The sequence below is a fragment of the Camponotus floridanus genome, unplaced genomic scaffold, assembly GCF_003227725.1.
Source record: "Camponotus floridanus strain SB8 unplaced genomic scaffold, Cflo_v7.5 scaffold19, whole genome shotgun sequence".
NCBI classification, from domain to species: Eukaryota; Metazoa; Arthropoda; class Insecta; order Hymenoptera; family Formicidae; genus Camponotus; species Camponotus floridanus.
The window spans coordinates 51,049-78,856 of NW_020229314.1; the positions used below are offsets into that span (position 1 = coordinate 51,049).

Genomic DNA, 27,808 nt, shown 5'->3' on the forward strand with positions numbered 1-27,808 from the left:
GTGAGGAAAAACAGCCAATCATCACGCACATCGGCACGAATGATTTTCGATTGATTTCTTCCTTCGTCCATATACATGTATATACCATGTATGTACAACTGATTTATAAATTAATTTTACGGAAATAAGAGAGAAATTTATAAAGATGAGAAATCACCGATCAAAGTCCGTGAGACTGTCTGCGACATAATTAATATCGCATTTTATCTCGGAGGCAAAATTCACGCAGTGACGCAAAAGTAATAACGCATATATTTTTCACAAACTCCTCGCTCCCCGCTACTACAGTCGCCACTTGTCATTGCTCGTCATGAGCTCAGCGCGGATCGTTGGATGCTTCTGACGTTTAGAGGAGGTATTTAAAAAATGATTGTGCGTCATTTTATTCGATCGGGATTTGTAATCTCGGTGAAAGAATACTCTCGTTACTCTTTATCGCATAAAGATGTTTATTATTACACTACGATAACGCCATGTCTCAAAGCATATGTGTCTTTATATTCTTTTTGCTTATTTATAGTCTCCCGGTTAGGTTAATTCGCCATTGATTTATACGAGGTTTGTTTATTACATAATAAAGTGTGACTGCAACTGATGTTGATAGTTTGGCGCAACGAGATGTTGAGGGTACCGGTTGTAAGGGCCACAGGCCTGATAAATGGAAGGCTGTGCGCCGTCAGTCTTCATACAACATCGAACAAATCGCAGCAGGAATTGGTCGAGCTCTTTATCGATGACAAGCCTGTACAAGTACCACCGGGAACGACAGTCTTACAAGTTTGTGTCGAAACATTTGTGTTTCTCCTTGTATATTTTCATTTCTCTCTTTGATTATCTCGCTACGAGGAATAATGCAATGTCTAAATATTGCATCGATGTGTATTACCTCTGGCGTCAAACGGAAATAGATATAAACTTTATTAAATTGTAAAACTTTAATAATTTGCATTTTATATACACTACTGATATTTCTTACTTGAAATAATAAGCACTTTTGTTTTTCTGTAAAAAAAATTATGGAAATCTCTTAATCATTTTCATAGAAATTATAATTTTAGATGACAAACAATGAAAGAAGATTCTTATTGCAAATATTATTGCAAAGTACACGTTGCATTTATATACTTGAAATCAATAATGTATAATAAAAGAGAGATGTGTGTAAATTCACATTTATATGACTTTTAGGCTGCTGCCAAAGTGGGTATTGAAATACCAAGATTCTGCTATCATGAACGTCTTGCTGTAGCTGGTAATTGCAGGATGTGTCTTGTCGAAATAGAGAAGCAAGTTAAGGTATATAATAAAAAATTAAACTAAAACAGATAAAAGAAGAAATGATATATCCATATTACGTACCTTATTTTATCTTTTTATTTTACAGCCAGTTGCCGCGTGCGCTATGCCAGTGATGAAAGGTTGGAAAGTGAAAACCAACTCGGATCTGACACGAAAAGCTCGCGAAGGTGTAATGGAATTTTTGTTGGTTAATCATCCATTGGACTGTCCAATCTGTGACCAGGGTGGAGAGTGCGATTTACAAGATCAAAGTATGGCTTTTGGATCTGACAGAAGCAGATTCGTCGATATTAATTACTCTGGGAAAAGAGCAGTGGAGGATAAAGACATTGGACCCTTAATCAAGACAGTTATGACACGCTGCATACATTGCACGAGATGTATTCGATTTGCCTCGGAAATAGCTGGTATCGATGATTTGGGAACTACTGGTCGTGGTAATGATATGCAGGTATATTTAACATTTAATTTATATACTTTGATAATGTATAATATAGGAACATAGCTTATATTGCAAACTATGCCGCTTGACAAAATAAGATTATCCCCATTTAGTTTTATCATATTGATCAAGATTGTATCAAACTTTTAATTTTTTAAAGGTGTTTTGAGCAATTTAGAAATATATTTTGTACAAAAATGAATAATTGTTTTATATGATCATACAATTGTTTACGATACGAAAATTATCCCAAGGAATTTATTTATACAACAGTTATATAATAATTTTAAAGGTAGGAACATACGTCGAAAAGATGTTCTTATCAGAATTGTCTGGCAATATCATTGATCTTTGTCCCGTGGGTGCATTAACTAGTAAGCCATACGCATTTGTTGCCCGTCCATGGGAAACACGTCGCACCGACAGTATTGACGTTCACGATGCCGTTGGTAGTAACATAGTTGTCTCTCACAGAACTGGTGAGGTTTTGAGAATACTACCGAGAGTAAACGAGGTAAACATTCTTATTATTTTGCGGCAAAAATATTATAAAGAGCATGTGATTCTGTTATGTACTATTAATAATAATTTTACAATTATTGATAGGAAGTGAACGAGGAATGGCTCTCTGACAAAGCCCGTTTTTCATACGATGGACTCAAAAGACAAAGACTCATTACGCCAATGATGAAGATTAATGGACAATTACAAGCTGTAGATTGGGAAGATGCGCTTGTTGCTGGTAATATTGAATTTATTATACATTTATATCTGCTAAATTCGTTACGTTTTATTAATTTGGACTATACATGTAACATCCTTATAATTAGCCGCTAGATCTATAGCAAATGTGTCGGCGAATAAATGTGCCGCGATTGCTGGGAAATTGGCAGATGCAGAGGCTCTTATTGCCATGAAAGATTTAGTGAACAAATTGGGTAGCGAAAGTCTAGCCACGGAACAACGTTTCCCGAATGATGGATCAGGCATCGATCTTAGAAGTAGTTATCTATTAAATAACACCATCGCTGCGATCGAAGATGCAGATGTCGTAGTATTGATTGGTACAAACCCGAGATACGAAGCACCGCTAGTAAATACGCGTCTCAGGAAGGGCTATCTACATGGCGAACAAACAATTGCTCTTATTGGTCCAGACGTAGATTTAACGTACGAACATGAGGTATTAATCTTTTTTTCTAATTTTACTTTATATTTCTTCCGTAATCTTACAAAATACAACGTCTTTTTGTTTTTTAGCACCTGGGAGAATCCTTCGACGTAATAACGAAATTACGTAACGATTCGCATCCATTCTCCGCAACTCTGAAAGAAGCTAAGAAACCACTTGTTATCTTAGGTGTCGATCAGCTAACTCGAAAGGACGGAGCTAAGATTCTCTATGAAACGCAAGCACTGGCGAAAGCTTTAGGAGATAACTCGAAAGTAAATTTCTTTTATATGATAATTTTATAGAAATTGTAATATAAGTATTTATACAAGTATTTGTATAAATATTTATCTTTTTTGGACTTTTTTTAGGCTCCTCAGGACTGGAAGATCTTAAATATACTACATACAAATGCTTCTCAAGTCGCCGCCTTAGATGTCGGTTATAGTTCGACTGTAGAAGAAATCAAAGAGCAACAACCGAATGTTCTATTTCTTTTGGGTGCAGACGATGCAAATATTAAGAAAGAAGATTTTCCAAACACATTTATCATTTATATAGGTATGTATATAGATGTAACAATGCTGAAAAGAATTTACTACTAACATAAATTTATTATATATATTATATCACATATAATTATATTAATTTTATAAAATTAACTTGTATATTTGTCAAAATGAGATATATAAACATAATTAATGATATAGATTTATCTCATGTACACTATTAATTTTTAATTAACTGTAATTACATCAAATGTTATTTATGATTTTAGGGAGTCATGGCGACGTCGGAGCGGCTATTGCGGATGTTATATTAGCTGGAGCAGCATACACTGAAAAAGTTGCAAGTTATGTTAATACAGAAGGACGCTCCCAACAAACTTGCGCGGCAATTACACCGCCTGGTTTAGCACGTCCAGATTGGAAAATTATTCGCGCCCTTTCCGAGGTATAATAAATAAATACTCGCAGCAAAATATTTAAAAATATTAAGAGCATTAAATAAGTAATCAAGATATATATATACACACACACACACAAACACACACAAATAGTAATTATACGCTTTGTTAAATTATAGATGGCCGGTATTACTTTACCATATGATAATTTAAATGAAATAAGATTCAGGCTTGAAGAAGTTGCACCACATCTGGTACGATATGGTAACGTTGAACCAGCCAATTTCTTTACGCAAGCTTTTGAGATTGCTAAGGTTTGTATCTTGAGAGATAGTATCTTAGAGATGCAATGAAATTCTTAAATGAAAGATATATGAGAACAACATTATTTATATATATATATATATATATGTTGTTTATATGATGTAGCAACAATCTGGAGAATCATTTTTGCCAGACCCTGTAGATATCAAACACAAGACATTGGATCAGTTTTTCATGACTGATGTAGTATCACGAGCGTCCCTAACTATGGCAAAGTGTATTCAAGCAGTCATTAAACAACGACAAAGTGCAGTATAAATATTATATTAAATAAAATTCTCATCTGTGCTAGTTATTTGGTAATACTGGCTAGATGTTAGTAGCCAGTAATAAAAGAATTACAAAAACGAAGCATTAAAATGTATTTATAGAACTCTGTATATTAAATATAAACTCTGAAAATTGGAATCTATAAATATTGATTCTATCCCATTAATTGTATATTCGTTGTTATTATGATAATATAAGTTATTTAAAATAAATGTAATAAATTTTATTTTTGCTTTGGGTAATTTTCTATATACAAATATCGCTAGTATGTAGAATGTGTACTTCAATATATATATTAAATTATATTGAATATATTACAGGAATGTTTCGTGCGGTAATTTTTTCATCACTAACGCAATCTACACAACAGTTATATAATTTAAGAAAAAATCTCAAAACAAAACGCAAACTCATTGAATACTTGAAGAAAAAACACATTAGAACATAATTGTATGAGAGTAAAATAACATAAATTCATTTCATTTAAAACATTTCTTCATTAAATATTTAATTTGTAATTTCAGCTTCTGAGAAATACTGACATCCGTTGCGCTTAGCAACTGTTATACCTGTATATACATTTGAATATACTTCATATTTTTACAATATTTATAACATAAAATGAAATTTTATGGAAAAAGAAATGTTTATTATATATATAAAAAAATCTGCTATTAATTTATCTGGAACATCAATTAGAGAATGTCTTAATTACTTGATTCTGGTTGATCATCTGTATCAAGTTCACCTGAACTTTCATCAGATTCGACCTAAAAATGAGATTAGTTACATGTTATTTTCAATGTTATATTGCGTAAGTGATTTCATAAAGCTGGCTTACCTTATCACCCAACTCGGTTAATCTTTCTTTATACAGCATAATTTTACTATCTTGATCAGTCAAAAGTATTAAAAGATCTTCTTGATCTTTTTTCAATTTTTCAAGTTCATCTATCTTCGATTTTAACTGATACTCTAATTCCGATTCCTTTTTTTCATTATTTTTCTCTTTGTGCTCTTGTGACACGTGTACATATTCAGCTAAACGCTTTTCTAAATTTGCAACCATTGTTTTATATGTTTGCAATTCTTTTTCCATATCTATACTGTTACTAGAAGCAATTGTCTCCTTTCCATCTCCTATATTCGTTTGTGCCGCTCGAAGAACCAAATTTTGATCTCGTAAATGACTAACGGTCGATCGAAGTTCTTGCAGTTGTGCCTGTAATAATAGCAGTTAAAATAGATATTAATTATTAGCAGTAAAAATAGATATTAATTATACATATACACACTTGGAAAAATTGTTTAATACCTCAAGTTCTTGTTTTTCTTTTAATAGAACATCATTAGCTTGATTTAACTTTTGAATTTGCACATCTTGCTCTCTTATAAGATCTTTATATTGCAAAACTAATGTATTGTCAGATAAGCTCATAGATAACTGACTTCTGTTCTGATGTTCATTATTGGCATCTATTATTGATTTTATTACAACACCTGAAAGAAAAAAAAATCTTACTTACATTTCTAAACGAAACTGAGAATGTTAAATTTCCTTTAATTTCATTATAAAAGCTTTAACAAAGATATCAACACATTTGACATGAAGTTATAAAATATTGTATACGATATAAACGAGTGTACCTTCTAAACTTTTCAGCAATCTGCAAAATTCGTGGTCCAATAAGAGCTCTGACGGGTTTTTCGCAGACGGCTGCGGATGTTTTAGCGTTCGAGAATATATTTCGTGTCTGGCAATACCACCAATCGCATCTTGAAATTTTTCCACACCTATTCTATTCTCAATTAAATTGCACACTTTTTCCTGCGAAAGATAATATTCACAAAATTATCTTATTATATCATTTTATACTTCAACTTTGCACTTGTAACCTTGTAAATAAACATCATTAACTACTTACCTTTGTATAGGTAGGTACACTATCGTCGTTGAAATGCACACAAATACCGATAAGTAAGGCGCACATACTCTGCAGTAAGGTTTCTTGTAAATCATCATTATTCTCTTGCGACGAAAGAAGAGCTGTTAAGTACGCCACCGAAGAGTCAATAGCTAGGAATGATTTTACTGCCAGCGGGCAATACGAGGTCCATCGACAGAGCAACATCAACAGGCCCAATTTACACTGTGTCTTATTACCCTGTTGCAACAACATAACGCATTGCTGCATAAGTGTTACTGGTGGCTTTCCAATATTGGTTGCGAGAAGCACTCTTAAAAGCTGTTCCTTCTGGCTTATATTCTCGATCAAAGCATGAGATAACGCCACGGCAGAAAACCAATTCGATAGCGAATCTGTAGAAAATAATCCGCCGCACAGCAACTGTCCTAACAACAAATACAGGATTTGCGTCATTTTATTGTCAAAATTTGTTGTTTTAAACAAATTTCTTTGTATTTGTAAAAAGATGTATATGGTCTATATATATTTTTCGATTTGTATATATGTTATATATATATGCTATATATATATATATATATATATATATATATATATATATATATATAGAATATACAGAATGTGTGTGTGTGTGTGTGTCATAAAATAATCATATTATGCATATATTAATCAAGATTCGTTTAAAAGAGCTTAATAAACCTGTAGTTAGCGACGGCGCCTCATTGCCTTGCGGTAATAGAGTTTGAATCAGCTGTGTTTGCCCCACCTCATTTTTGTACAAGAAGCATTGAAAGCAATATAATACGGAACACCGTAGAACAAATGGTTGCTTCTCATTCACCATAGACATCAATAACACAACAATGGCTGGTCTATAATGTAACTTATTTGTAAATTTAAATCGTTTTTCATTATCTCGAATGTCAATATATAAAATGATTATATATTTAAATCATACCTTGGAGGAGTACTCGGCGCCATGACACTAGCCAAAAATTCTTGATTACTAGCATTTCCTCTTATAACTTCTGCTACAGTGTTGATAGTTTCCGTTAATACATCCGCGGGCACTCCACCAGCCATTAGTATATCGCATAATGCTTGTAATAATCCACATGCTCTCATAGTTCGTTGACAAGCTGCAACTGCCTGCATATATGTAGGTATAACATTTTTTTAGTTATTAATGAGAAAATAAAGCATGTACATATACAAGAGGAATTTTGAAACTATGATAATGCTAATATTTTTACCTGACCAGGAGCACTTGGTGCTACCAACGCTCGTACAACTTGCACCATACAATGAACATTAGATACTTTCTGTGGACTCCAACCACCAAAATTATTATCTTCTATTTCACTGGGTATTTGAAACATTGGTGTCAACTTCTGAATATAGCTACCTGTATCGCGATACAAAAATTATGACACAGGGACGAGATTTATGAAAGAGATAAGAATTATGAAAAATTTAACTAGTAAGAATCGTACCTTCTTTAAAAAAATTTTGGTTGCTGACATTTCCCCTCAGAAGATTTAACATGAGTAAGAGGCAATCTTCCACGACAATACCACCATCTGCATTACCCTCTTGATCGATGACATCAAATATACGATCAAATGCATTTTCAAACGCTACTATTTTTTGAATATTTGCATTGCCTTTTGTTAATTGAATTAGTAGCAACAAAACCTAAGTAATAATATGATATGACAGTAAGAAGGCAATATATCCTTATATTGCAAAAATATTTACTTAAAAATTGTTAATTAATTATATTAACATACATCATTACGTATAACTTCTCTACTGTCGCTCAGCAAATCCATCAACTTAGAGACTCCCATAGGACTGATCAAAATTATTTCTTGAATATCTTTAGATCTGTTTCCCAATAAATGTGTCAACAATTTCAGTGCGGGCCACCTGACACGAAAATCAAACTCTTCAAGAAACATCAATATTAATCCAACGCTATCTGGATGTTTGATAAATATTTCTGTAAACTGTTCTCCTATTTTGCTTTTAGGACCATGTTTGTCCACTGAAAATGCAGAACAATAGATGAAAAATCAATAAAGTAAAAAATTAAGATCTTACCTTCCTCGTCGAATGTTTCGGGACTTGTTATATTACAGAGAGTGTCCAAAGCTAAACCAATTATTTCGCAATCTGTCCTATCCATTTCCAACACTTGTCTCAACGCATCCATCCCTTGAGCACCAACTTCCACGCGATACGTGCGTGATAACGCTTTGAGCGCACGACAAGCATCTCTTCTGTCATTGAGTAATGTCGAAGATTGCAATCTGTCTACTAATTTTTCCACCTGTAAGCAGATATATTGTAAGAGCAATCATGTTATGAGCAATTATTTGTAAATTATATTAATTTACTAGTACGATGGTAGAAGTTTGATGAAGTTTAATGACGACGAGGAATGATGGAGATATAACCTCTTGTGTATGAAAAACGCAATAATCGAATATTAACGTTTTCACTCACTGTATCGGCACCTGTCGGCTGCGTGCCAGCGGGAGCGGTTCCCAAAACGGACTTTAGACTGCTTTTAAAATACTCCATCCTTTCCCTCCGTCAAACTTTTAACGTTTGTTAATGTAAACTATATAAACGTCACACGTCGACATTTCAAACAATTCACCGGAGCAGAGGAGATGTCGGATTTCGTACGTATGTATGTACATACATACATACGTATATATGCGTGCATCAAGCCGAATCTACATTGGTCGTATCATAATAACGTCGCAAGTCGTAAATTGTAGGCAACGTGACCAACCATAGTCGATTATTTCAAAAATAATCAACCATGATTGGTTACGACTTGCGACGTTACGATACGACCAATGTAGATCCGGCTTAAAATCTCATTGTAGACGCCGCTTAACGCGCATGTGGGAAAAAGTTTCTCTGAGACAACGCTGGAATCATGTTTATGCACGTCTTTTAAATTCGCCGACGGTGTTTGGAGAAGCGATATCGAAGTTTTTTTATCATTAATTTTTTCCATCACTAGTTTTATAAGATAAGAAATAGCGGAATTTGAAAATGCCGATTTCTGCGTTAGATGTAAGAACAGCGAAATTAATTACTACTACGCAGATAATAACCTCCGTGTATGCTGTGGTCAAAGAATTGATGGAAAACGCGCTCGATGCCGATGCAGACAATATTGAGATCAATCTTGTATGTGTAACATACACTAAAATCCCGCATATTTATTTATGCATATCATATATTTTTACAAAGAAGGCGCCATTATTTATATAGATTTTCTTTGCCTAGATAGATAACGGTACATCTTTAATAGAAGTGAAGGATAATGGTCATGGCATATCTAAAGCAGATGTATTATACGTAGGATTACCTTCCTATACATCAAAAATATCAAGTTTCGAAGATCTCGGTAACACATACTTTTAGACTTATTTTATAATTTAAATATCTTTCTAAGATATTTATTTTTTTATACTATAAATTATCTCCAGACACGTTACAAACATTTGGATTTAGGGGAGAAGCTCTGAATGCATTATGCGCAGTAGCGGAAGTTATCATTATAACAAAAACGGAAGAAGATGTTGTTGGGACTTCATATATAATGAATCATATTGGACAAATTGTAAAACATGAATCTTGTCACAGAAGTACTGGTAAAAGTATTTTTTCAATTTTTCAATATTTTTGTTTTTAAATATATATATATATATATATATATATATATATATATATATATGTGTCATATTCATATTTTGATACATTATATATGCATTTTAGGAACTACTGTGCAAGCAAAAAATTTATTTAAACAAATGCCTGTAAGGAGACAAATAATGACCGATACGAGAAGAGCTAATCAAGTTATTAAATTATTGGAGACACTATTACATTGCTTTGGGATATGTAAATCAAATGTACGCATTCAGTTTAGGGTGAACAATAATCTTGTATTTACTAAACCAAGTCTAAATAACATTAAAGAAGCTGTGAATCATACACTTGGTAGAAAAATTATGTCGAATATGGAATGGATCGAGTCCAAGGATACAGATGTAAGTATATTTTTAAAATAATTTAAAAACAAACTGTTAGACATAATTGACATTTTGATCATTTTTCAGTTTGTTTTGCAATTAATGTTACCTTCAAAAAAGATACAGGATTTATCGGAAGTTTCTCATCCTGATTTACATTACATTTTTGTAAATAATAGACCCATTAAGCATAAAAGTCTTGAAAAGGTAATACATATAAAAAAATATTGATATTATATGACATATTTAAATAAAAAAAATTAATTTCTCTTTTGCACAACAAAAATATATTTGCCCACATTTGTCTATATATTTATTTCACTTATAGTTTAAAAAAAAGTTATACTATAAAAAAATATAAGTATACATATAATTTAATTAATACTAAATAAGAGATAATGAAAATTTATATTTTTTTTATGTATACAGCTAGTAAATAATATAATATTAGAATATTTTAAACAAGAGTCACATAGGAAAAAGGTGATATTTCTTGTGTATATTATTTTGAAACCAATAGATATTGATGTTAATCTGGAGCCAAATAAAGATACAATTCTTTTTAAAGATCAGGTAAGCAATACACAACACATTTCAATTTATATTAAATAAGAATGTTTATTCTTAATAAAACATTATTATAAAAGAATGATTGTATAATCCTTGTTCAGATATTTTCAAATAAATATTTTCAAAGTTGTAACTTTATAGAGATGTTTATAAAATATCATATACATCTTATACAATTGGTATTTGTAGAGTAAAGTATTTGATACTGTAGATAAATACATGAAAAAATATTATGGACTTAAATCTGTGGAGATTGTTGAACAAAATGTGTCTAATGACATATCCATCTGTTATGAAGATTATATACTTAATTCAAGTAAGGATATTATCGATACTGAGCGGCCTATGTGTAAAAAGCGAAAAATAGATGCTCAAGAGAAAGTTATACAAAAACATATCGTCAAAGAAAAGCCAGTGCACAATAATGGATATGAAACATCTCTACATAAACAACAGAATATCGATCTCATTCAAGATCAACAGCATTACAAAGATGCATTAGCTCATATACAAGCGCCAAATTTAAGTGACTCTGATTCAAATGATATTTTCCCTGCTGTAACTTCGTCCAATAAAATGTCAGCATATATTTATATATATAATAAATAATAATGAAAATATAATTAATTTAATATAATAAATATGTATATTCTGTGTGTGTGTGTGTGTGTGTGTGTCTATTTTATATATATATATATATATATATATATATATATGAATTTAAAAAATTTTTTTATCTGTAATATATATTAGTGTTTCAATAGCATCAAATAACTATATAAATATTAACAATATAAATTTTATAGGGAAGAATGTGAAACTTTGAGCCAGTTACCTGTTATAGATCTTGGAGAAGATTTTAATTATATAGAAGAGATTGGAAGCTGTAATATATCTGCAAATAAGAGTCAGGATAAATTAAATGATAATGAAGAAAAGAAACAAATTTCAATAGAGACATGGAGTAAAGGACATATCATTGGTCTCAAGGTAAAATATTTTTTCATGATATTTTTAAAAATGATTTTAAAAATATTCACGAATATTCTTTAATTTATATACACACATACATATGTGTGTGTGTGTGAACATTTGTTTGAATTATCTTATATTGTATCAAATACAATAGGGAGGTACAGATATACAATCTGATATTGCTATTGGAAAACAATCCAATGGTAACTTAAATTTAGACCGTCAGATTAATGAGATAGAAAAATCGAAATCAGATACAATGGAATTGGATAAAACACATGTTGATAATAAAGATCTTAAATTTATAAAACATGTTAGATCGCAAAGTATGTATATAATAATTTACATATTACTTAAATTATATTTTTTTTATATATGTTGCTTACATAGTTATAACTAAATTAATTGAATTAGACTGAATATAATAGAACAGAATAGAGCAAAATATGTATATAAAAGATTATGAAAATTACAATGTCAATAATTATCTTATATTTAGTTACAAAAGAAAATCCTACATTAACAGCAGCTCAAACTGCAAAAAAAATTACTGAATTCTGGAAACAACTATCATCCAATGAGCGTGGTTATTATCGAGATATTGCTCATAACAAAGAAAAAGAACAGCAGGCTAAAACAATTGAAGAAAGAGGTGAAGTGAATAAAATAAGTGTAGAAGGAAATAAAAGTAGGCTCTTACAGCTGTTTGAAAAAATGAAGAATACAAAAAACGAAAAGAAAGAGAAATTAAATATGAGAACAATAGTACCTTGGACTATTAATAGAACTAAGATAATTACAAGGTCGAATTTTAATTTTCGATATTGACATTATTTATCGTATATTTTTTTTATTAATATATTGCCATAATATTTTACAGATTAAATTTTGAAAGTGAACATATAATAGGTCGTTTGACACCTAACTTATGGATTGCTACGATTTGTGAACAAATATGGATCATAGATATTGCTGGCTTGATCAATGGTTTGAAAATTGCTGATATTGATACAGATAAGGTATTCCATTTAACACTTCTTTCTTACAGAAAGTATATTATGTATGTACACACAAGGTGAATATAAGACATTATTTTATATATTATATAATATTATTATTATTATCATAGATTGATGCCAAGAGAATTGAATGTCTTCTCAAACAATGGTTATCGAAACGAGACGATATGTCAGTGATGCATTCTATATACGAATTTACAAGAAAACTGTAAATGTAATGATATAAAGTAACTTCTTTTTTTATTAAAAATATAAATATATTGAACAATTTTGTAAGATATTTTCTTGATATCGTGTTTGTGTGCGCGCGCGCGTGCGTGCGTGCGTGCATGTTTGTTTACTATGTAAAACATCGAATTAAAGTTGAGTTAACAAAAATACAACTACTATACGATTTTATATCTGCAACAAATAATAAAATTATAAACCTAAAAAAAGAAAAAACATCTGTAATATGAAATTATATTAATATACAGATATGTATTATATTAGTATATTAATAAAGATAAATCCAAAAAATTGTTTATGTAATTCTATTTAAATTTAATAAGGTTAAATTTTTTGATTTGCAAAAAACTTTTTAAATTATGCCGCCAAGATTGAGCATCATTGGCCGCATTCAGTAATTCAACAGTTGGGCAACATTACAAGATTTTTCGATATAAATCGATGCTGATTGGTCGGATCTGAAAGTGGAAACCAATCACGTTTGATTACCACTTATCAATTGAATCCGCTAAATGCACTATAAGGGTCTGTTCTTTTTAGCTGCACTGCTACACTAGTGCAATAAGTTGAAAAAAGATAAACATACTTTCTTTCACTCTAACTAATTGCACTAGTGCAGCAGTGCAGATAAAAAGAACAAGCCCTAAACTTCTCTCGATCGCCATCATCTTTTCCAATCTTTCTACAGCTCGAGGCTTGAGCCGTTTTCCAACAACTGTTTTCGGCTCCCTCTTTCAATATTTTGCACAGCCTGTTTGTTACAAGTGCTTGTATTTCGTACAATTTTAAAATCGTCTTGATACAATGGTGAATAAATTCTTTCTCTCAATATACAGATTTTTTGCTAAAATTAAACTTTAATATACGTGGATTATTCATTAGAAATTGATAAGAAGACTAGATGTTTATTTTTCAGAGAGATACATTTGCCGCATACTGAAAAATAGTTCTCAAAGAAATTCGCATATTTTCTTCATATAGTTTTGACATTATCTGAAATAATGTATCTTCACTTGACAGATCTCAATTGATTAGAAATCAATATTTATAATTTCCAATTATATGTTATATTTAAATTTAATCTCATATATGCTTTTTTTTGGCTCATTGAACTCTGTAACTTTTATATGCAAGATATGATGTATACCTGTTAGCAATGGAAATTATATATAGCGAGAATCTCCCTTAGAATATCCCTTAAAACAATAAGTCGGATATCTTGGACTTACTAAGTATTTACTTATTGTAAACCTCCAAGAGAATGTATGAGAATGTATCTGATGTATATTGCTAAGATACATGACACACCTAGCTCGCTTTGATGTTTCACTAAAGAAAATATAATTGTTCCCTGTATATAACCTGATTAGCAAAAATATGATCAGATAATATATTTATGAAATATTAAGTGATTAATTATTTGTCAAAAATTAATCACATAAGTGTTTAATTATATACATTGTGCAATTATATGCTTATTTATTAAAAAAAGTAATAATTTTTACCTTATGTTAAAAATTGGACCTTGTTTCAATATAAAAATATTTATTAAAACTTGATTCTCTGTTGACTTATCCGAAACATTAAAATCAATTAATTAAGTAATATGAAATCTTTTTTTTATCTAATCTTATTCTAATACCTATGTGTTCTTGTATAGGGTTTTGTTAAAGTCAAGAATAAGCAGTACTTCAAGCGTTATCAAGTTAAATTCAAGAGACGTCGTGAGGGAAAGACTGATTATTATGCCCGTAAAAGATTAACTATTCAAGACAAAAACAAATACAATACACCCAAGTATAGACTAATTGTACGTCTTTCTAATAAGGATATTACATGTCAGGTAAATTGAATGATAATAAACATAAATTCAATTAAAACTAAATATATAATTTAGATGTATTGGAGTCAGTTTCTTTATTTTCTTTCATTTTAATCCCAACTTTTATTTTAATTGCTATTTGCAAAAGGCTGTGTGTGTGTGTGTATGTGTGTGTACATGATACAAATATAGTAATTAAAATAAAAGTTGTAGATAAAGAGATTGCTTGACTCTAATACATCTAAATTACATATTTATATTGATATTAATATTTAATATATATATGTATGTATATTAAAAATATACATACAGTCATAAATGTCTGCAACTTTACTAGCAATTTTTATTTTGCATATACATGATCAAATAATCAATGTTTAGTAATGAAATAGTAGTGTGAAAAAGGCCAGTTATAAAAGCTTCATTGGTCAAGAATATATAGAGAAATATACTATACTTTTGCCAATGTATTATAACTTTTGCCAAATATATATTATGAATATGCAAAATATATATATTGTATGTTGTTATATGTATATATAATATATATATATATATATATATATATATATATATATGTATATTATTTATGCAAAAAATCAGAAATTAACTAATAATGTAATAAATCTTTTCTCAAGGTTGCTTATTCGAGAATTGAAGGAGATAGGATTGTGTGCAGCTTATAGTCATGAACTTCCTAGATATGGTGTTAAAATTGGTCTCACCAACTATGCATCCGCTTACTGCACTGGTTTACTCTTGGCCAGAAGAGTAAGTCATATCTTTCTCCATTTTTTTTTCAAAAATATGTATAATATCTGCAATATACTGCTAACATAATGAAACACCTAGTTCACTTTGATATTTCACTGAAGAAGAAAATGCCGTTGTTCAATATATATGTATTCCGATTATAGCGATATAAAATAATTCCGATTATAAAAGATATTAGATAATTTTTATTTATAAAAAACGAACACCTTATATGATTTGATAAAATCGATTGTTTTATTTTTGTAGCTCCTTAAAAAGTTGGGATTGGATACTTTGTATGTAGGTACTACAGATGTTACCGGTGACGAATATAATGTTGAGGAATTGAACGACGGTCCAGGTGCCTTCAGATGTTATCTTGATACGGGACTTATGCGCACTACAACAGGCGCCCGAATTTTCGGTGCTATGAAAGGTGCGGTTGATGGCGGTCTCAATATTCCTCATAGGTAAAAATAGAGAGATTCATATATGTAATTTAATTCTGCTATTGATTTATATCACATTAAATCTAATAATTATATTTATTCTTTTCCTTGTTTGAATATATTCTTGTCTTGAAATTTACTTTTCCTCTTGCATTTTATAATAGCAATCTGGTAAATTTCACATAAATATAATAGAATTTTGTTTAAGATTAAGTGACACCTAAATCGCAATGGATCGTAATGCGCATTATATCCTACGCAATATCTAAGGCGCGTTAAGGCGATCCGAAATTCCCGTGCCCCGTTTCCAGATCCCGTCTCTGCGCGCTTTAACGAATTGCGGCGCTCAGCAGCAGTCGCCCTTTGCAAACGCGATCACGCTTCCTTATATAGATTGTTTGAAGCTCAAGCCCGCGTGGTCGTCCGAAGGAGCCAAAAATCACAACAAATCGTTCTAACGGTTGAGCTGACCTGTGTTAAAAAGGTCAAGATCGAGAATCTTCTCGAAAGCGATATAAAGACTCTTTCGGCGAACCGCCGGACGCACTTGAACTTGGAAGCTTCCCGGAGATAGTGTGTGCTCCAATTCGTATTCGAAAAGTCGCTCGCTTTTTAAGTCCATCGCTCGTGGATTTCGAATTAAACGATATCGTCGCTCATGATAAACTCAGAATTTTCCGCCGAGTTCAATTCGCGCCGGTTCAGAAAGATCTCTTGTTCATCGCTCAGAATAAGATCCAATCTGTAATTAGATTTTGTATAAGTGTAAATAATAAATATATTAGAGGACAAGTTTTATATTAGACACCAGAGGAAATTTAGCATTATTAATTAACTTATTTGCCTTTAACTCGCGAATTAAACAGAATTAAATAAAAGTCTCTTTGACAATATCGACTTTCAAAATATATTTCAAAATACTACTACTGCTATTATTGTTCTATAGTACCAAGAGATTTCCTGGATATGATCCTGAATCAAAATCATTCGATGCAGAAGTGCATAGACAGCATATATTTGGTCAACATGTTGTAACTTATATGAAAATTCTGGAAGAAGAGGATGACGAAGCTTTCAAGAGACAGTTTTCACAATACATTAAGCACGGCATCTCTGCGAATGATGTAAGCGCAATTATATTGTAATTTTCAATATGTATTTATATTAGTTTAATATACATACATACGTCTAACTATAATTACTGCTTAGATTAATTAAATCTATGTGGTGTCGCAGTTAGACAATAGCAATTTTCATTGGTTGTTAAATGTGAATGCATTACTGCATTTATCAAAATAGACCCATGTTACATTATTATCTTATCATTAGTATCTTTTTAGATTGAGAATATATACAAAAAAGCTCACGAAGCAATCCGTGCTGATCCAGAACACAAGAAAGTGACGAGAGAAAAAGAACCTATTAAGAAGAGATGGAATCGCGCAAAATTATCTTTGTCCGAGAGGAAGAATCGTGTGGCCCAGAAGAAAGCTTCGTTCCTCAAGACCTTGGAAGAAGCAGAGGCGTAACTTCTATCAGAATCGTATTTATAATGTATGCACAAATTTGTGTGTACATGAATCAAGAATAAAAAATGAATAAAGAAAATCCAATACATATATGAGTTTATAAATTGTAAAATTGTATATTTACATACTATATTTTATTTTATTTTAAATTATCAGGAGATACACATGTTGACTTTATAATGAAAATTTTTACATAAAATTTAATTTTGTTAATAATACAAAGTAACAAAGTTACTTGAATCGCTCTTACATATTTGTTTCTGTGATAAAAATCCATTGTGTCAAATGTAACAAAGATACTCATAGTCTGAAGTGAGAATTAAATTAATCTTGTATATCTTGCATTAAACTTCTGGTTAATCATTTTTTTATTTTCTCTTGTGCTGTTAAATGATATAAATAAATTATTCTGAATTTTCAACTTTCAAAATATTTTATATACAATCTATCTACTATTTTAAATCATATAACGATAACATTACAATATGATAAAATATTGAAAAAATTCATAATTTTGATCATTTTTATCCAAGAAATTCATGACATTAATTATATTTCCCAACATATACAAAAATCAGTTTAATGTGGAAATGATTGTTAGACGTTGAAATAGAAGGAACAAACTTCGACTTTTGTATTCTTTTTACCTAATAAAAAAAATTTCTATGTGATAATTAATGATATAATTTGATACACAGTTAAGTGACATTTATTTAGGACGAGAAGACTGTTTGAATATTTTATATATAATTTTAACGAAAAAGTGACAATCTGCTGCGAGAACCAGGTAACCGACCTTGCGAATCGAGCAAGCCGTTTTGAATGTCCGTGATTGAAGGTACAGTCTTTACCTCGCCGCGTGCTGCTACGCAAGGTGGCGATTTTAATAAACGTCGTGCTACTCTATCAATATCATCCTTAGATATTCCATCTATAAACATTGAATTTTTTTGCGACTGTTATTGAGAATATAAATATTGTAATTTATTAAAAGTGCAAGTTAATTTTTGCAATTTACCGATAGCTTGCATGAAATATTCTGGTCTTTTTCTAGAACCAGTTGCCAAAACTTGTCTTCCAATATCTTCAAATACAACGGGTCGTTGTTCCAAATTCATAAGTAACATCGACTGCAATTGCTTCTTTGCTCTCTAAAAGAAAAGGGAATTTGCAAGATATAATTATTGATTATAGGAAAATGATTTAGCGAAGATTAAATTGTGCATGTGATTTGATATTTGTGATTCTTAATATTCTCATTTGATATTTGTGATTCTTAATATTCTCATTTATAGGCAATATGACATGTATTGACAATTGTATAAAATGTGACACGTTCTTAATTGTCAGTTTAATTCAAAGTTGTATAAAGCAAAATCATACCGCTAATTCATTATCCGAGACTCCGCTTGTCATGGTGACCATTTCATGTATAATTACTTCTACCATATCCTTTACATAAGATGGTGTGCATGAAGCATGAATACAAAATAAACCAGTATCTGCATAAGCATGATTGTACGCAGTTGCACTGTACAACCAATGATACCTAAAATATTCATTGAAGTTAATACAATAGTTATATATGTATATAAATATATTATATTGTTGACCGAGAGATTCGCTATAAGAATGAGATAAGTTTGTAATTTGCATATAATATCCAAGATATAAATGAACTTTACAAATTAAACTTATTCATTTATATACTCTTCAATTATAACAAAGATAATATACAATGCAAAATATGTGTGAAAAAAGAGATATAAAAAATAACTATATTTTATATCTCTTTCCTACTTATATATATATCTCTTATACAAATATAAGAATATAAAATTACTCTACCTATTCAATACATTGGTGTACAAGCGTGTGTACATGCCTTTTCCAGGACCACCAGCGCTAAAACTACCACCGCCTCCCATCATCATATTTAATACGCACATAGCGACAAAATCTGGATCTTGATGGGAACAGCCTTCCAAACCTATAACAACATGTGACAATTCAGGCAAACCACTAGGTCCAGCGTAAATTGGCACATTGCACTCCTCCTGTTTAAAATATCAAAAGGATTTCTCTTAATTTCACTTAATGAGAAAAGAATATTTACAAGCACATAATATGTGAATGAACATACCATAACACATCCTGCACTATATTGTGCGATAGATTTATCAACGGTATTTCTATTATTTGGCAAAATAAGGTCAGCTTGTTCCTCCCAGATAGGTTTTTGATCTACAAAGTACCTACATCAAAGATAATGTTATTAGCATACATAAACAAAAAAAGAAAAAATCTTTATCTTTATATTGTGACACCAATGTCATATTTTGCAAAAATAATGTGTTTAACTTGTATATTTTGAAAAATCTGTCAAATTATATATAATTATATATATATATATATATATATATATATATATATTTATGATTATTTATGGAAAATTTGTGACAATTACTTGTTAACAGCATGGACCAAATCATCATGCTCAACACCAACTCCAGCGACTACCATTCTACTAGGTACATAATGATGTTTGAGATAGATGTGTAAAGTTTTTCTATCTATCTTTTCAATGTTCTCTTGTGGACAGATCTTGGGCAAACCTAACGTGTTGTTTCTGTACGCAGCCTATCGATATAATATATCCATAATTATATGTTTTCTTTCCTTATAACAAGAAAATATATTTGTAATTCTAGTAAAAAATATGCTTCAAAAATATCTCTTATATATTTTAAACTCACAGCATGAATCATGTCCATTAATATGGGCTCTTGTTCAGGCCTAGTATGTAAAGACTCCAATTCAAATTGTACAGTTTGTTTGGCAATTTGCACCTGCAAATCATTCAACTTTAATTTGTATAAACATAAAAATATATTTAGCAAATTGATGATGTTTATGAGAACTTTATATAATAAAATATTATGAGAAATATTTCTTTATACGTTACACATTGCGTTACTTACCTCTTCCTCTGTAATTTTAGGTCTCAAGACAATATCACCGAGAACTTGAGTAATTATATCCAATCCACGACGTTCCGCCGACGCTGCATAAACAAATGTATCGCGCGATGCCTGACAGTCACAAATACCACCATGTTTTTCTAATGCTAGCATTATTTTATCCTTGCTATCATATGTATTTGTAGACTGCAACAAGTAATATGAAATAAATTTATGTATTTACTCGTAATATATTTGAAGCCAAGGTTTTATAATAAAACCATAAAAAGTGTTGATCAAAGATATAAAATAAAAGATATAGAATGTATGTTAATAGAACCAAAATTATCGATTAGAACATAGATATCGATTAAATGTATAAATCAGTAATCTGCATTATTTACTTATTACTTTGTCAAGATTTCAATAGTAATACTTAAAAAACCTTACTCCAAATGCTAATTTTTCAAGAAAGTGTGAAATACCACTTGGATATGCCGCTTCGTATCGTGGACCCGAGTCGATAAGGACTGAAAATCAAAAAGACAATATATTCATTTGCGCATAGATCCAATATATAAATTATGATTATATTATTTAAATAATATTAATTTTTAACTTACCACCTATAGTACAAAATTGTCCGAATCTATTTTCCGATGCAACTTTTAAACCATTTGGTAAAACTGTAATCTTTGTCACTTGATGCTCCTCTTTTGCAGTGGAATATATGGGTTTTGGTAGATTAGGGATAGATTCTGTCAGTGGTGGAAATGATGTAACAGATTTCTTCTGATTTTCACTCAACTGAATAGGTATTCTTTGAGAAGAAAAGTTACATCTCTGCCAGATATTAAAGTATTTCGTGCAAGTAAAACTGAAAGATGAAAAACATACGATACAAACTTTTCAAACACGGCATCTTATAAATTGCGTTATCGCAATTACCTCTTTCTAATCGCAACAATTAACGGCTTTTGCGACATTTTCGAAAACGTGTACATCGTGTACCGTCAAGAGGATCTTTAACGTACGATATAATTTTGCCGTTGAAAAAAAGAAATGGTATAATATTAAACGACTAAAATTTCGCTACGTTTTCACAAGGCGAATAAGTATTCTGCAATAATACATTTTATTAATATATACAGAGAAATGATAATAATTTCAACTTTATTAGGTTAAATTTTTCTATTCATAGATGTTTACAGTTGCCTGACGGCTATTTCATTGGCTAGATGATATTTCAAGATCGATTTCTGCATGAACGCGTTACGTATGATAAAAAAGGGGAGTGCCTCGTTTAACCACGTCCAATTATATCGACCTGTGCCTAGGGTAACCAGCACGATCAAGCACATTAGCCAATCAAAGCCAGTTGTGTCCAATTGTACTGTGGCTATGTTCCAAAATTCACTGCCAGTACTGAAAATCTATAGTGTAGGTCATGTAAACTATAGATTTTCAGTACTGGCAGTGAATTTTGGAACGCAGCCTGTGTCTAATCGGAGGTGTCTCTACATAGTTACGTACGTATATGTACACACACCTATCATAAAACTCAGATTTCATTTTTCAGCATTGGCAATCCTGAAACCGGAGTTTCACATTGTCACCGCGCGAGGTCTCCAATATCAATTCGGAGTTTGCCCGTCACTCCTGTAGACCCTTAAAGTTGTAACTCGAGAAATTGATCAATCACAATCGAGTATTCTCTTAATGTTTGACTGTGATTGGTCAATTCCTTAAGTTACAACTTTAATCCATTAATCTTACTGTCATTGTAGATGACGTGTTATATATTTTCAGTGCTGACAGTAAACTGGCAGCAATTTCGAAACACGGCCGCACAGCCCTTGTCACTCAGTGAGAGGTTGTGCTTCTAGATGCACTCGTTGATATGTGTAAATTTTACTGTAATATAACCAGAATATAACATAAAATATTTATCGATTGGATTAAGTTATATGAAAGTTATTAATATTATTAATTGATTGGAAAATGTAATAATCGCAAAATGGAAAAAACAGACGTACGAATTTTCCTAGAGTTGAAATCATGTTGCGATAATCTCTTAAAAAATCCGAGTAAGGAACATGCATATAGAATTGCAACGGTGGCCAATAACATCTCCAATGAAGTCATGCAAGACTCATCAGAATATTGTTTATTTCCCATTATCACTTCCCTACGAAATAACAGCTTGAGGTAATAAATTTGTAATTTGTATTATACATAATAGAAAAAATATATGATTATTAAAATATATATGTATAATAAAATATAAGTGATCTGACAATATATTTTATATCTTTTTTATTATAATCACATTTATCTCTCGTTATAAATCTTATAAACATCTATTTCTGTACAGTATGAATGTAAAAGAACAATTGGTGAAGACTATGAGAGTCATAATACAGAAGATTAGAATTAGAAAATTAAAGCATTTTTATGAGATCTATGAATCTTTGTTATTTCAAATCTTTGACAAAAGTCAGCCAAATCAAGGTATATATGTTATATAGATTTTATCAGTTTGTAATGGTTATTTAAATTTACTCAAATTTTATGCAGTAATCATGTTTTACGAGGAACTCAAGGAAGTAGTAGCATTATGTATCAAAGATCTCGTTCATCACAGCTTTACTGATGTCATTGAGTTACTTTATACCAAAGAAAATAGACTGAAACTTGGCCAAGGAATATTATTATGCTTAACAATTGCAAGAATTGAAAAGTCACCCATTGTAAAGTAAGTATCTATCATAAAATAAGTATTTAAAAGAAGCAACATTTACTTTAATTTCAATATACTACTATAAAAATTATATATATATATTTGTATATTGATTATATAAACTAATATATTGAACATATATTTAAAACCAATGTATTATTAGATTAGCAGCAATAGATGCGATAATGGTTCTATGCCATATAGATGACAAAATAGATAAATCTGATATCGTTATGCAAGAACAAGTAGCAGATATCATTATGGTATTTTTACCTGGTATTGTTAGTGGATTACAAGAAATAGCAATGGGAGGTGAAGTTCAAAATCATAAGGTTACAATGGTAATGTATAATTATTCATATATATATTTATGTAATATAATTACCTATTTGCTCTTTAATAGGAACAAATTATTTATACGATAGATATTAATCTGTATATTAATTGAATGTTATAGATGGCAGTTCGAGCATGGGGAAGAGTTATATCTCTTGTGATGCATGATAAAGAGGAAAAAGATATTGCGTTATCTATAGAAACACTTATGAAAAAAGACAGTATGTTTACCAATGTGTCGCATACTCCAACATATAGTGGTAAATGTGATATAAAACATAATTTAAAGGGAGCCACAAGAAATAAGGAGTGGTTTGAAGCTGCAGCTATTAAACTTGGTGCTTGTATACAGCTTGTGGATAAAATTAGGAGTCATTCACATTATAAAGTCAGAGGAGAATTGGTAGAAAGTATCAATATTATACTTAAAAATTGTCCCAGGTAAAGCATTCTCTTTTATTCTCCTTGTTTACTTTAGTAATACACTTTAATAATACACACCTAAATGTATAACATAAGTAAACAAATTTTAATATTTTATATAGAAATATGAAACCAAATATTATGATATTAACGGATTATTTGATTTCCTTGTCTGAAGATGAATCTATAGAAGTTAGCAATAAAGCACATAATGTGCTGCGCAGTTTAAGTGAAAACTACATGCAAAATCACAATATAAGACCGCTAATTGATTCATTGGAAGATAAGTTTTATGGTTTACTTACAAGATTGCCCACATTAATAAGACGGTCAGGTAAGATTTTCCCCACATCTTTTTATTATTTACATAATTTTTAAATATAAATAAAAAAATTTAAATATATGCCCCAATTAAAATATATGTATCTATATCCTTCAGATGGTAATGAACAATTAGCATCCTTGAATCAATTTGCTGGCTATTTAAAGCTGTTTGGAAAACAAAGACTACCTCATATTATGAGATCACAAGCTCACATGCGAAGATTGCTTTTAGCCCTTGTATACATTATGGTGTTAGATTGCAATGATGTATCTCCTTTGCTAACAATAAATATGAAAGATTTAGATGATCCTGTGTATTTCTATGGATCAAACTCATGGAAACAATTTAAGTTTATCAAGAACAGTTCATGTAGAGAGAAACTTGTTGCAATATGCAAGCTGCTTGGAGAATTTGGGGATTGTAGGATATTAGTTGATACTATTCTTGAGCTTATGTCAGATGCATCACAACACAGGAAAGAACTAACTTTACTACTTAACTGGATCTTAGGTGATATAGACAACATAATAATGTATTTAAATTATAAAACAAAATATTAAAATCAGCTTTTATAGTTATGATTTTCATTGTTTCAGTTTCTATTAAAGATCCATCTGTTTCACATTTATATAAGGAAATTGTGAATTTTTATACAATGCAAGAAGTATGGTACTTGCCCATAGAAGTATCTAAAGATATTCCTTTGGTACAGGTGCAAAGTAATATAGTACAGTGTTGTCTTTTAATGGAAGGACTAGGCTGTATAGCGCAAAATTTACAAAACGACCACGATAAATATCTTTTGAAAACTTTGTATATTATTATTGAAAGAGCAGGTATGTATGCATATATGTCGTTGACTTTATGAGAGAACTTTTTTTTACACATAAATAAAAGTTATATATACATGGATATGGGTGCAATTTTAGGTAGTGGAAACAGTTTGATCAGTTATATTGGAGTGCGTACTCTCGAAAGTGTCGCCAAAGCGCAACAACATGAGACGATCGGCGACCTGTTACGTGCGAACGTAGATTATTTTTCTTATCACATTTTAATGAAATTACGTCAAGTGGCTCGTAATCCTGGCGTACTCGATGTTATTGAAGTTGTTATGAAATACAGCAGATTAGACTTCTTACCACATTTAAAGGGAATTGTGAATGATGTATTCAGGCAACTATGTATGCCTTATCATCAGAAAGATACTTATTCCTTTCTAAAGATATTTCATACATTTATCGCGTGCGTAAAAACTTTAATAAATTGGGAAGATACAAAAGGAATAATAAAGAAAGATGACACACAATCTACAAATAATTTTTCGGAGACAATCATTCTTTCTTTATTAGAATATTATAACGCAAAGAAGATTGATGAAAAGATCGAAAAAAATAATGTTGAAGAGATCGAATCAGATGTGCCAAATTTTGAAAAATCAACAGAAGAGACAAATACAGAACAGCTAATAGAACATTACTCTGATCCAAATGTAGAAGGTATATATAATAAGAATCTGTATATCTATAAGTTTTATAAATATTGTGTAAATATATTGTACGCGCATTTATTTTATATATTTTAGATGAAAAAAACAAAAAGTTACCAACCCATATAAAGATAATTGTAGAAGTTATGAAACGCTGTTTACATTTTCTACCTTTGAAAGATGTACAAAAGTCATTAATGGCAATGCAAACGCTTCAAGAAGGTCTACCAATGTTAATTGAATGGGAGAATGAATTATTACCTATTGTGCATCAATTATGGCATCCGCTAGTTGACAGATTTAATGATAAAAACGTCCTTGTGATTAATCGTTCATGGCAACTTTTACATGTACTCGCTGATATATCGAACGACTTTATCAGAAACAGAACTTTACGGTACAATATTTTTCATATATTTTGCAAAAAGATATATATAATAAAACAGAAATACACCAAATATGATATCGTAATCGGTTTTTCACATGTAGACAGGTATTGCCATGCATATTTAAATTCCTAGTCGAATCTTCTACAGAAAGCATCGATAAAAGTTCTGTGAATATTTACAAATTTACACAAATCTATAAATTACAACGCGAATTATTATCTACTTTGGGAACAATTGCTCGGCTCCTAAAACTTCGTGAACGGGAATTATGGCAAATATTAAGTAACACAGAATCATATCTTAGTGCACGACAAAATCCTATGTTACAGGTAATATTGAGCCGAAAAGAAATATAAATTTTTGGATATATGCTATATATGTCTTTATTAACTATTTATTTCCTTGTCAATAGGCATGTTGTGTAAAATTGTACAAAGATATTGCCGATTATAATGGAGATATCGCGTGGTTGAAGTGTCTCAGTATCTGGAATTCAAAAATTGCACGAATAACATCTGATGCAACACTTGACATAAGTAATTTGCTGGTATGTTAGCATTTATTTATCGAAATACGATTCTATGAATAAAGATCTAGCATTATGTGTAATATATATAATGTTCAAATAATTATAAAGACTAATAAATAATGTTACTTTCCAGGATTCAGAGGTTGCTCGATCAAACAAATATTATAGAAATGTAAACGAAATCATTATATACATCCAAAAAAAGGACCTGCACCATTAAATAAATTATACATGTTATATATTAACTACAAGCTCATATTAAAGATATAAGATACATATTATTTAAGAAAAATCAGAATATTAGTAATAGAGGCCTTAAAAATATAAATAAAAATATAATAAACAACATATTGAACCAAAACTTGTCAAGGCAATAATGCGTCAATCGATTACAAAAAACGTCTTTATTCTTTATAGAATCACTAAAATGTTAATCATATATAAAAAACGTAAATAATTAGAATTGTTGAAATACATATGTACATAGAATATTTATATAGATTCATACATATCAAAAAATAGTGACAAAATTTTGATTCAATCTTTTTATTGATATATAATTCTAATAGATTTTATAATTATATATATTTTTCCACATTTTACAGTAATTTGTATACAATTATACTCCTTTTCATTATCTACAAAGCGATATATTACTTTATAAAAAAAAAGATGTACTACGGTGTACAAAATATGTATACATATATATGTGTGTGTGTGTGTGTGTGTACGTACACACGCCACTACATAATACATATGTGTGTGTGTGTGTGTGTGTGTGTGTGTGTGTGTGTAAAGTGCATATATATACATATATATGTATGTATGTATGTATGGTATGTATATAGGTACGCTTGATGATATTTACATACGATT

At 30.4% G+C, this 27,808-nt stretch overlaps 6 protein-coding genes across 16 annotated transcripts; 4 read left to right on the top strand and 2 right to left on the bottom strand.

The window, feature by feature from the left end:
* The first annotated feature begins 129 nt into the window (after window positions 1-129).
* LOC105256146 (NADH-ubiquinone oxidoreductase 75 kDa subunit, mitochondrial) lies at window positions 130-4,517 on the top strand. 2 transcript variants are annotated; one of them, XM_011265844.3, is made up of 12 exons: window positions 130-355; window positions 581-777; window positions 1,189-1,296; window positions 1,385-1,750; window positions 2,034-2,255; window positions 2,348-2,483; window positions 2,572-2,924; window positions 3,002-3,187; window positions 3,284-3,473; window positions 3,691-3,866; window positions 3,999-4,133; window positions 4,249-4,517. In XM_011265844.3, the coding sequence occupies exons 2-12, from the start codon at window positions 595-597 to the stop codon at window positions 4,399-4,401; spliced, it is 2,208 nt and encodes a 735-aa protein (XP_011264146.1). In that variant the 5' UTR covers window positions 130-355; window positions 581-594; the 3' UTR covers window positions 4,402-4,517. The 2 variants fall into 2 exon arrangements, with proteins under 2 accessions (XP_011264146.1, XP_011264145.1); XM_011265843.3 differs by having other exon boundaries at window positions 131-355; window positions 605-777.
* A 511-nt stretch (window positions 4,518-5,028) lies between these two features.
* Window positions 5,029-9,024, bottom strand: LOC105256144 (general vesicular transport factor p115). Its single transcript, XM_011265842.3, has 12 exons — window positions 8,847-9,024; window positions 8,442-8,670; window positions 8,129-8,385; window positions 7,832-8,033; window positions 7,592-7,743; window positions 7,297-7,487; window positions 7,038-7,210; window positions 6,339-6,766; window positions 6,061-6,241; window positions 5,729-5,913; window positions 5,255-5,635; window positions 5,029-5,183 (listed from the first exon to the last, which is right to left on the bottom strand). The coding sequence occupies exons 1-12, from the start codon at window positions 8,922-8,924 to the stop codon at window positions 5,121-5,123; spliced, it is 2,520 nt and encodes an 839-aa protein (XP_011264144.1). The 5' UTR covers window positions 8,925-9,024; the 3' UTR covers window positions 5,029-5,120.
* A 244-nt stretch (window positions 9,025-9,268) lies between these two features.
* On the top strand, window positions 9,269-13,363 carry LOC105256143 (PMS1 protein homolog 1-like). Of its 5 annotated transcripts, none has more exons than XR_003122658.1 (12): window positions 9,269-9,548; window positions 9,648-9,768; window positions 9,851-10,021; window positions 10,140-10,414; window positions 10,484-10,603; window positions 10,826-10,969; window positions 11,156-11,544; window positions 11,773-11,956; window positions 12,096-12,267; window positions 12,441-12,593; window positions 12,822-12,960; window positions 13,071-13,120. XR_003122658.1 is itself a non-coding variant. In XM_025407854.1 (12 exons), exons 1-12 carry the CDS (start codon window positions 9,411-9,413, stop codon window positions 13,170-13,172), a joined length of 2,259 nt encoding a protein of 752 aa, XP_025263639.1. In that variant the 5' UTR covers window positions 9,269-9,410; the 3' UTR covers window positions 13,173-13,363. The 5 variants fall into 5 exon arrangements, 4 of the variants coding, with proteins under 4 accessions (XP_025263639.1, XP_011264141.1, XP_025263640.1 ...); XM_025407854.1 differs by having other exon boundaries at window positions 12,441-12,744; window positions 13,071-13,363; XM_011265839.3 differs by having other exon boundaries at window positions 9,851-10,015; window positions 12,441-12,744; window positions 13,071-13,363.
* A 489-nt stretch (window positions 13,364-13,852) lies between these two features.
* Window positions 13,853-17,789, top strand: LOC105256141 (60S ribosomal protein L5-like). The gene is given in 7 exon segments (XM_020029049.2): window positions 13,853-13,995; window positions 14,849-15,031; window positions 15,649-15,680; window positions 15,682-15,781; window positions 16,031-16,233; window positions 17,159-17,336; window positions 17,553-17,789. Coding segments are annotated over 7 exon segments (888 nt in total). The 5' UTR covers window positions 13,853-13,992; the 3' UTR covers window positions 17,742-17,789.
* On the bottom strand, window positions 16,784-21,899 carry LOC105256142 (mitochondrial-processing peptidase subunit alpha). 4 transcript variants are annotated; one of them, XM_025407808.1, is made up of 12 exons: window positions 21,650-21,898; window positions 21,325-21,578; window positions 21,152-21,231; window positions 20,723-20,908; window positions 20,498-20,590; window positions 20,209-20,381; window positions 19,885-19,996; window positions 19,590-19,798; window positions 19,125-19,290; window positions 18,760-18,892; window positions 18,538-18,672; window positions 16,784-16,954 (listed from the first exon to the last, which is right to left on the bottom strand). In XM_025407808.1, the coding sequence occupies exons 1-12, from the start codon at window positions 21,703-21,705 to the stop codon at window positions 16,938-16,940; spliced, it is 1,614 nt and encodes a 537-aa protein (XP_025263593.1). In that variant the 5' UTR covers window positions 21,706-21,898; the 3' UTR covers window positions 16,784-16,937. The 4 variants fall into 4 exon arrangements, with proteins under 4 accessions (XP_025263593.1, XP_025263592.1, XP_025263591.1 ...); XM_025407807.1 differs by lacking the exon at window positions 16,784-16,954 and adding an exon at window positions 17,645-18,124; XM_025407806.1 differs by lacking the exon at window positions 16,784-16,954 and adding an exon at window positions 18,253-18,388 and having other exon boundaries at window positions 21,650-21,899.
* Window positions 21,900-22,389: 490 nt separating this feature from the next.
* Window positions 22,390-27,353, top strand: LOC105256140 (TELO2-interacting protein 1 homolog). 3 transcript variants are annotated; one of them, XM_011265829.3, is made up of 13 exons: window positions 22,407-22,909; window positions 23,076-23,212; window positions 23,279-23,456; window positions 23,605-23,782; window positions 23,899-24,218; window positions 24,323-24,534; window positions 24,640-25,035; window positions 25,101-25,361; window positions 25,455-26,024; window positions 26,111-26,411; window positions 26,504-26,732; window positions 26,816-26,950; window positions 27,066-27,353. In XM_011265829.3, exons 1-13 carry the CDS (start codon window positions 22,719-22,721, stop codon window positions 27,150-27,152), a joined length of 3,195 nt encoding a protein of 1,064 aa, XP_011264131.1. In that variant the 5' UTR covers window positions 22,407-22,718; the 3' UTR covers window positions 27,153-27,353. The 3 variants fall into 3 exon arrangements, with proteins under 3 accessions (XP_011264133.1, XP_011264131.1, XP_011264132.1); XM_011265830.3 differs by having other exon boundaries at window positions 22,409-22,909; window positions 25,122-25,361; XM_011265831.3 differs by lacking the exons at window positions 26,816-26,950; window positions 27,066-27,353 and having other exon boundaries at window positions 22,390-22,909; window positions 26,508-26,707.
* The last annotated feature ends 455 nt before the right edge of the window (window positions 27,354-27,808 follow it).

Bases quoted from the DNA above. Each gene is read 5' to 3' on its own strand.
- LOC105256140 (XM_011265829.3), top strand. From the start codon at position 22,719: ATGGAAAAAACAGACGTACGAATTTTCCTAGAGTTGAAATCATGTTGC. The intron at 22,910-23,075 runs GTAATAAATTTG...ATTTCTGTACAG, and splicing joins CTACGAAATAACAGCTTGAG to TATGAATGTAAAAGAACAAT. The intron at 24,219-24,322 runs GTAAAGCATTCT...TATTTTATATAG, and splicing joins ATACTTAAAAATTGTCCCAG to AAATATGAAACCAAATATTA.
- LOC105256143 (XM_025407854.1), top strand. From the start codon at position 9,411: ATGCCGATTTCTGCGTTAGATGTAAGAACAGCGAAATTAATTACTACT. The intron at 10,970-11,155 runs GTAAGCAATACA...TGGTATTTGTAG, and splicing joins CAATTCTTTTTAAAGATCAG to AGTAAAGTATTTGATACTGT. The intron at 12,745-12,821 runs GTCGAATTTTAA...AATATTTTACAG, and splicing joins AGAACTAAGATAATTACAAG to ATTAAATTTTGAAAGTGAAC.
- LOC105256142 (XM_025407806.1), bottom strand. From the start codon at position 21,705: ATGTACACGTTTTCGAAAATGTCGCAAAAGCCGTTAATTGTTGCGATT. The intron at 19,997-20,208 runs GTAATTGTCACA...TCTTTGATGTAG, and splicing joins TTGGTCCATGCTGTTAACAA to GTACTTTGTAGATCAAAAAC. The intron at 18,893-19,124 runs GTATGATTTTGC...CTTTTCTTTTAG, and splicing joins TCTCGGATAATGAATTAGCG to AGAGCAAAGAAGCAATTGCA.
- LOC105256146 (XM_011265843.3), top strand. From the start codon at position 334: ATGCTTCTGACGTTTAGAGGAG. The intron at 1,751-2,033 runs GTATATTTAACA...ATAATTTTAAAG, and splicing joins GTCGTGGTAATGATATGCAG to GTAGGAACATACGTCGAAAA. The intron at 3,188-3,283 runs GTAAATTTCTTT...GACTTTTTTTAG, and splicing joins CTTTAGGAGATAACTCGAAA to GCTCCTCAGGACTGGAAGAT.
- LOC105256144 (XM_011265842.3), bottom strand. From the start codon at position 8,924: ATGGAGTATTTTAAAAGCAGTCTAAAGTCCGTTTTGGGAACCGCTCCC. The intron at 5,914-6,060 runs GTACACTCGTTT...TTTTTCTTTCAG, and splicing joins ATTGCTGAAAAGTTTAGAAG to GTGTTGTAATAAAATCAATA. The intron at 5,636-5,728 runs GTATTAAACAAT...CTATTATTACAG, and splicing joins AAGAAAAACAAGAACTTGAG to GCACAACTGCAAGAACTTCG.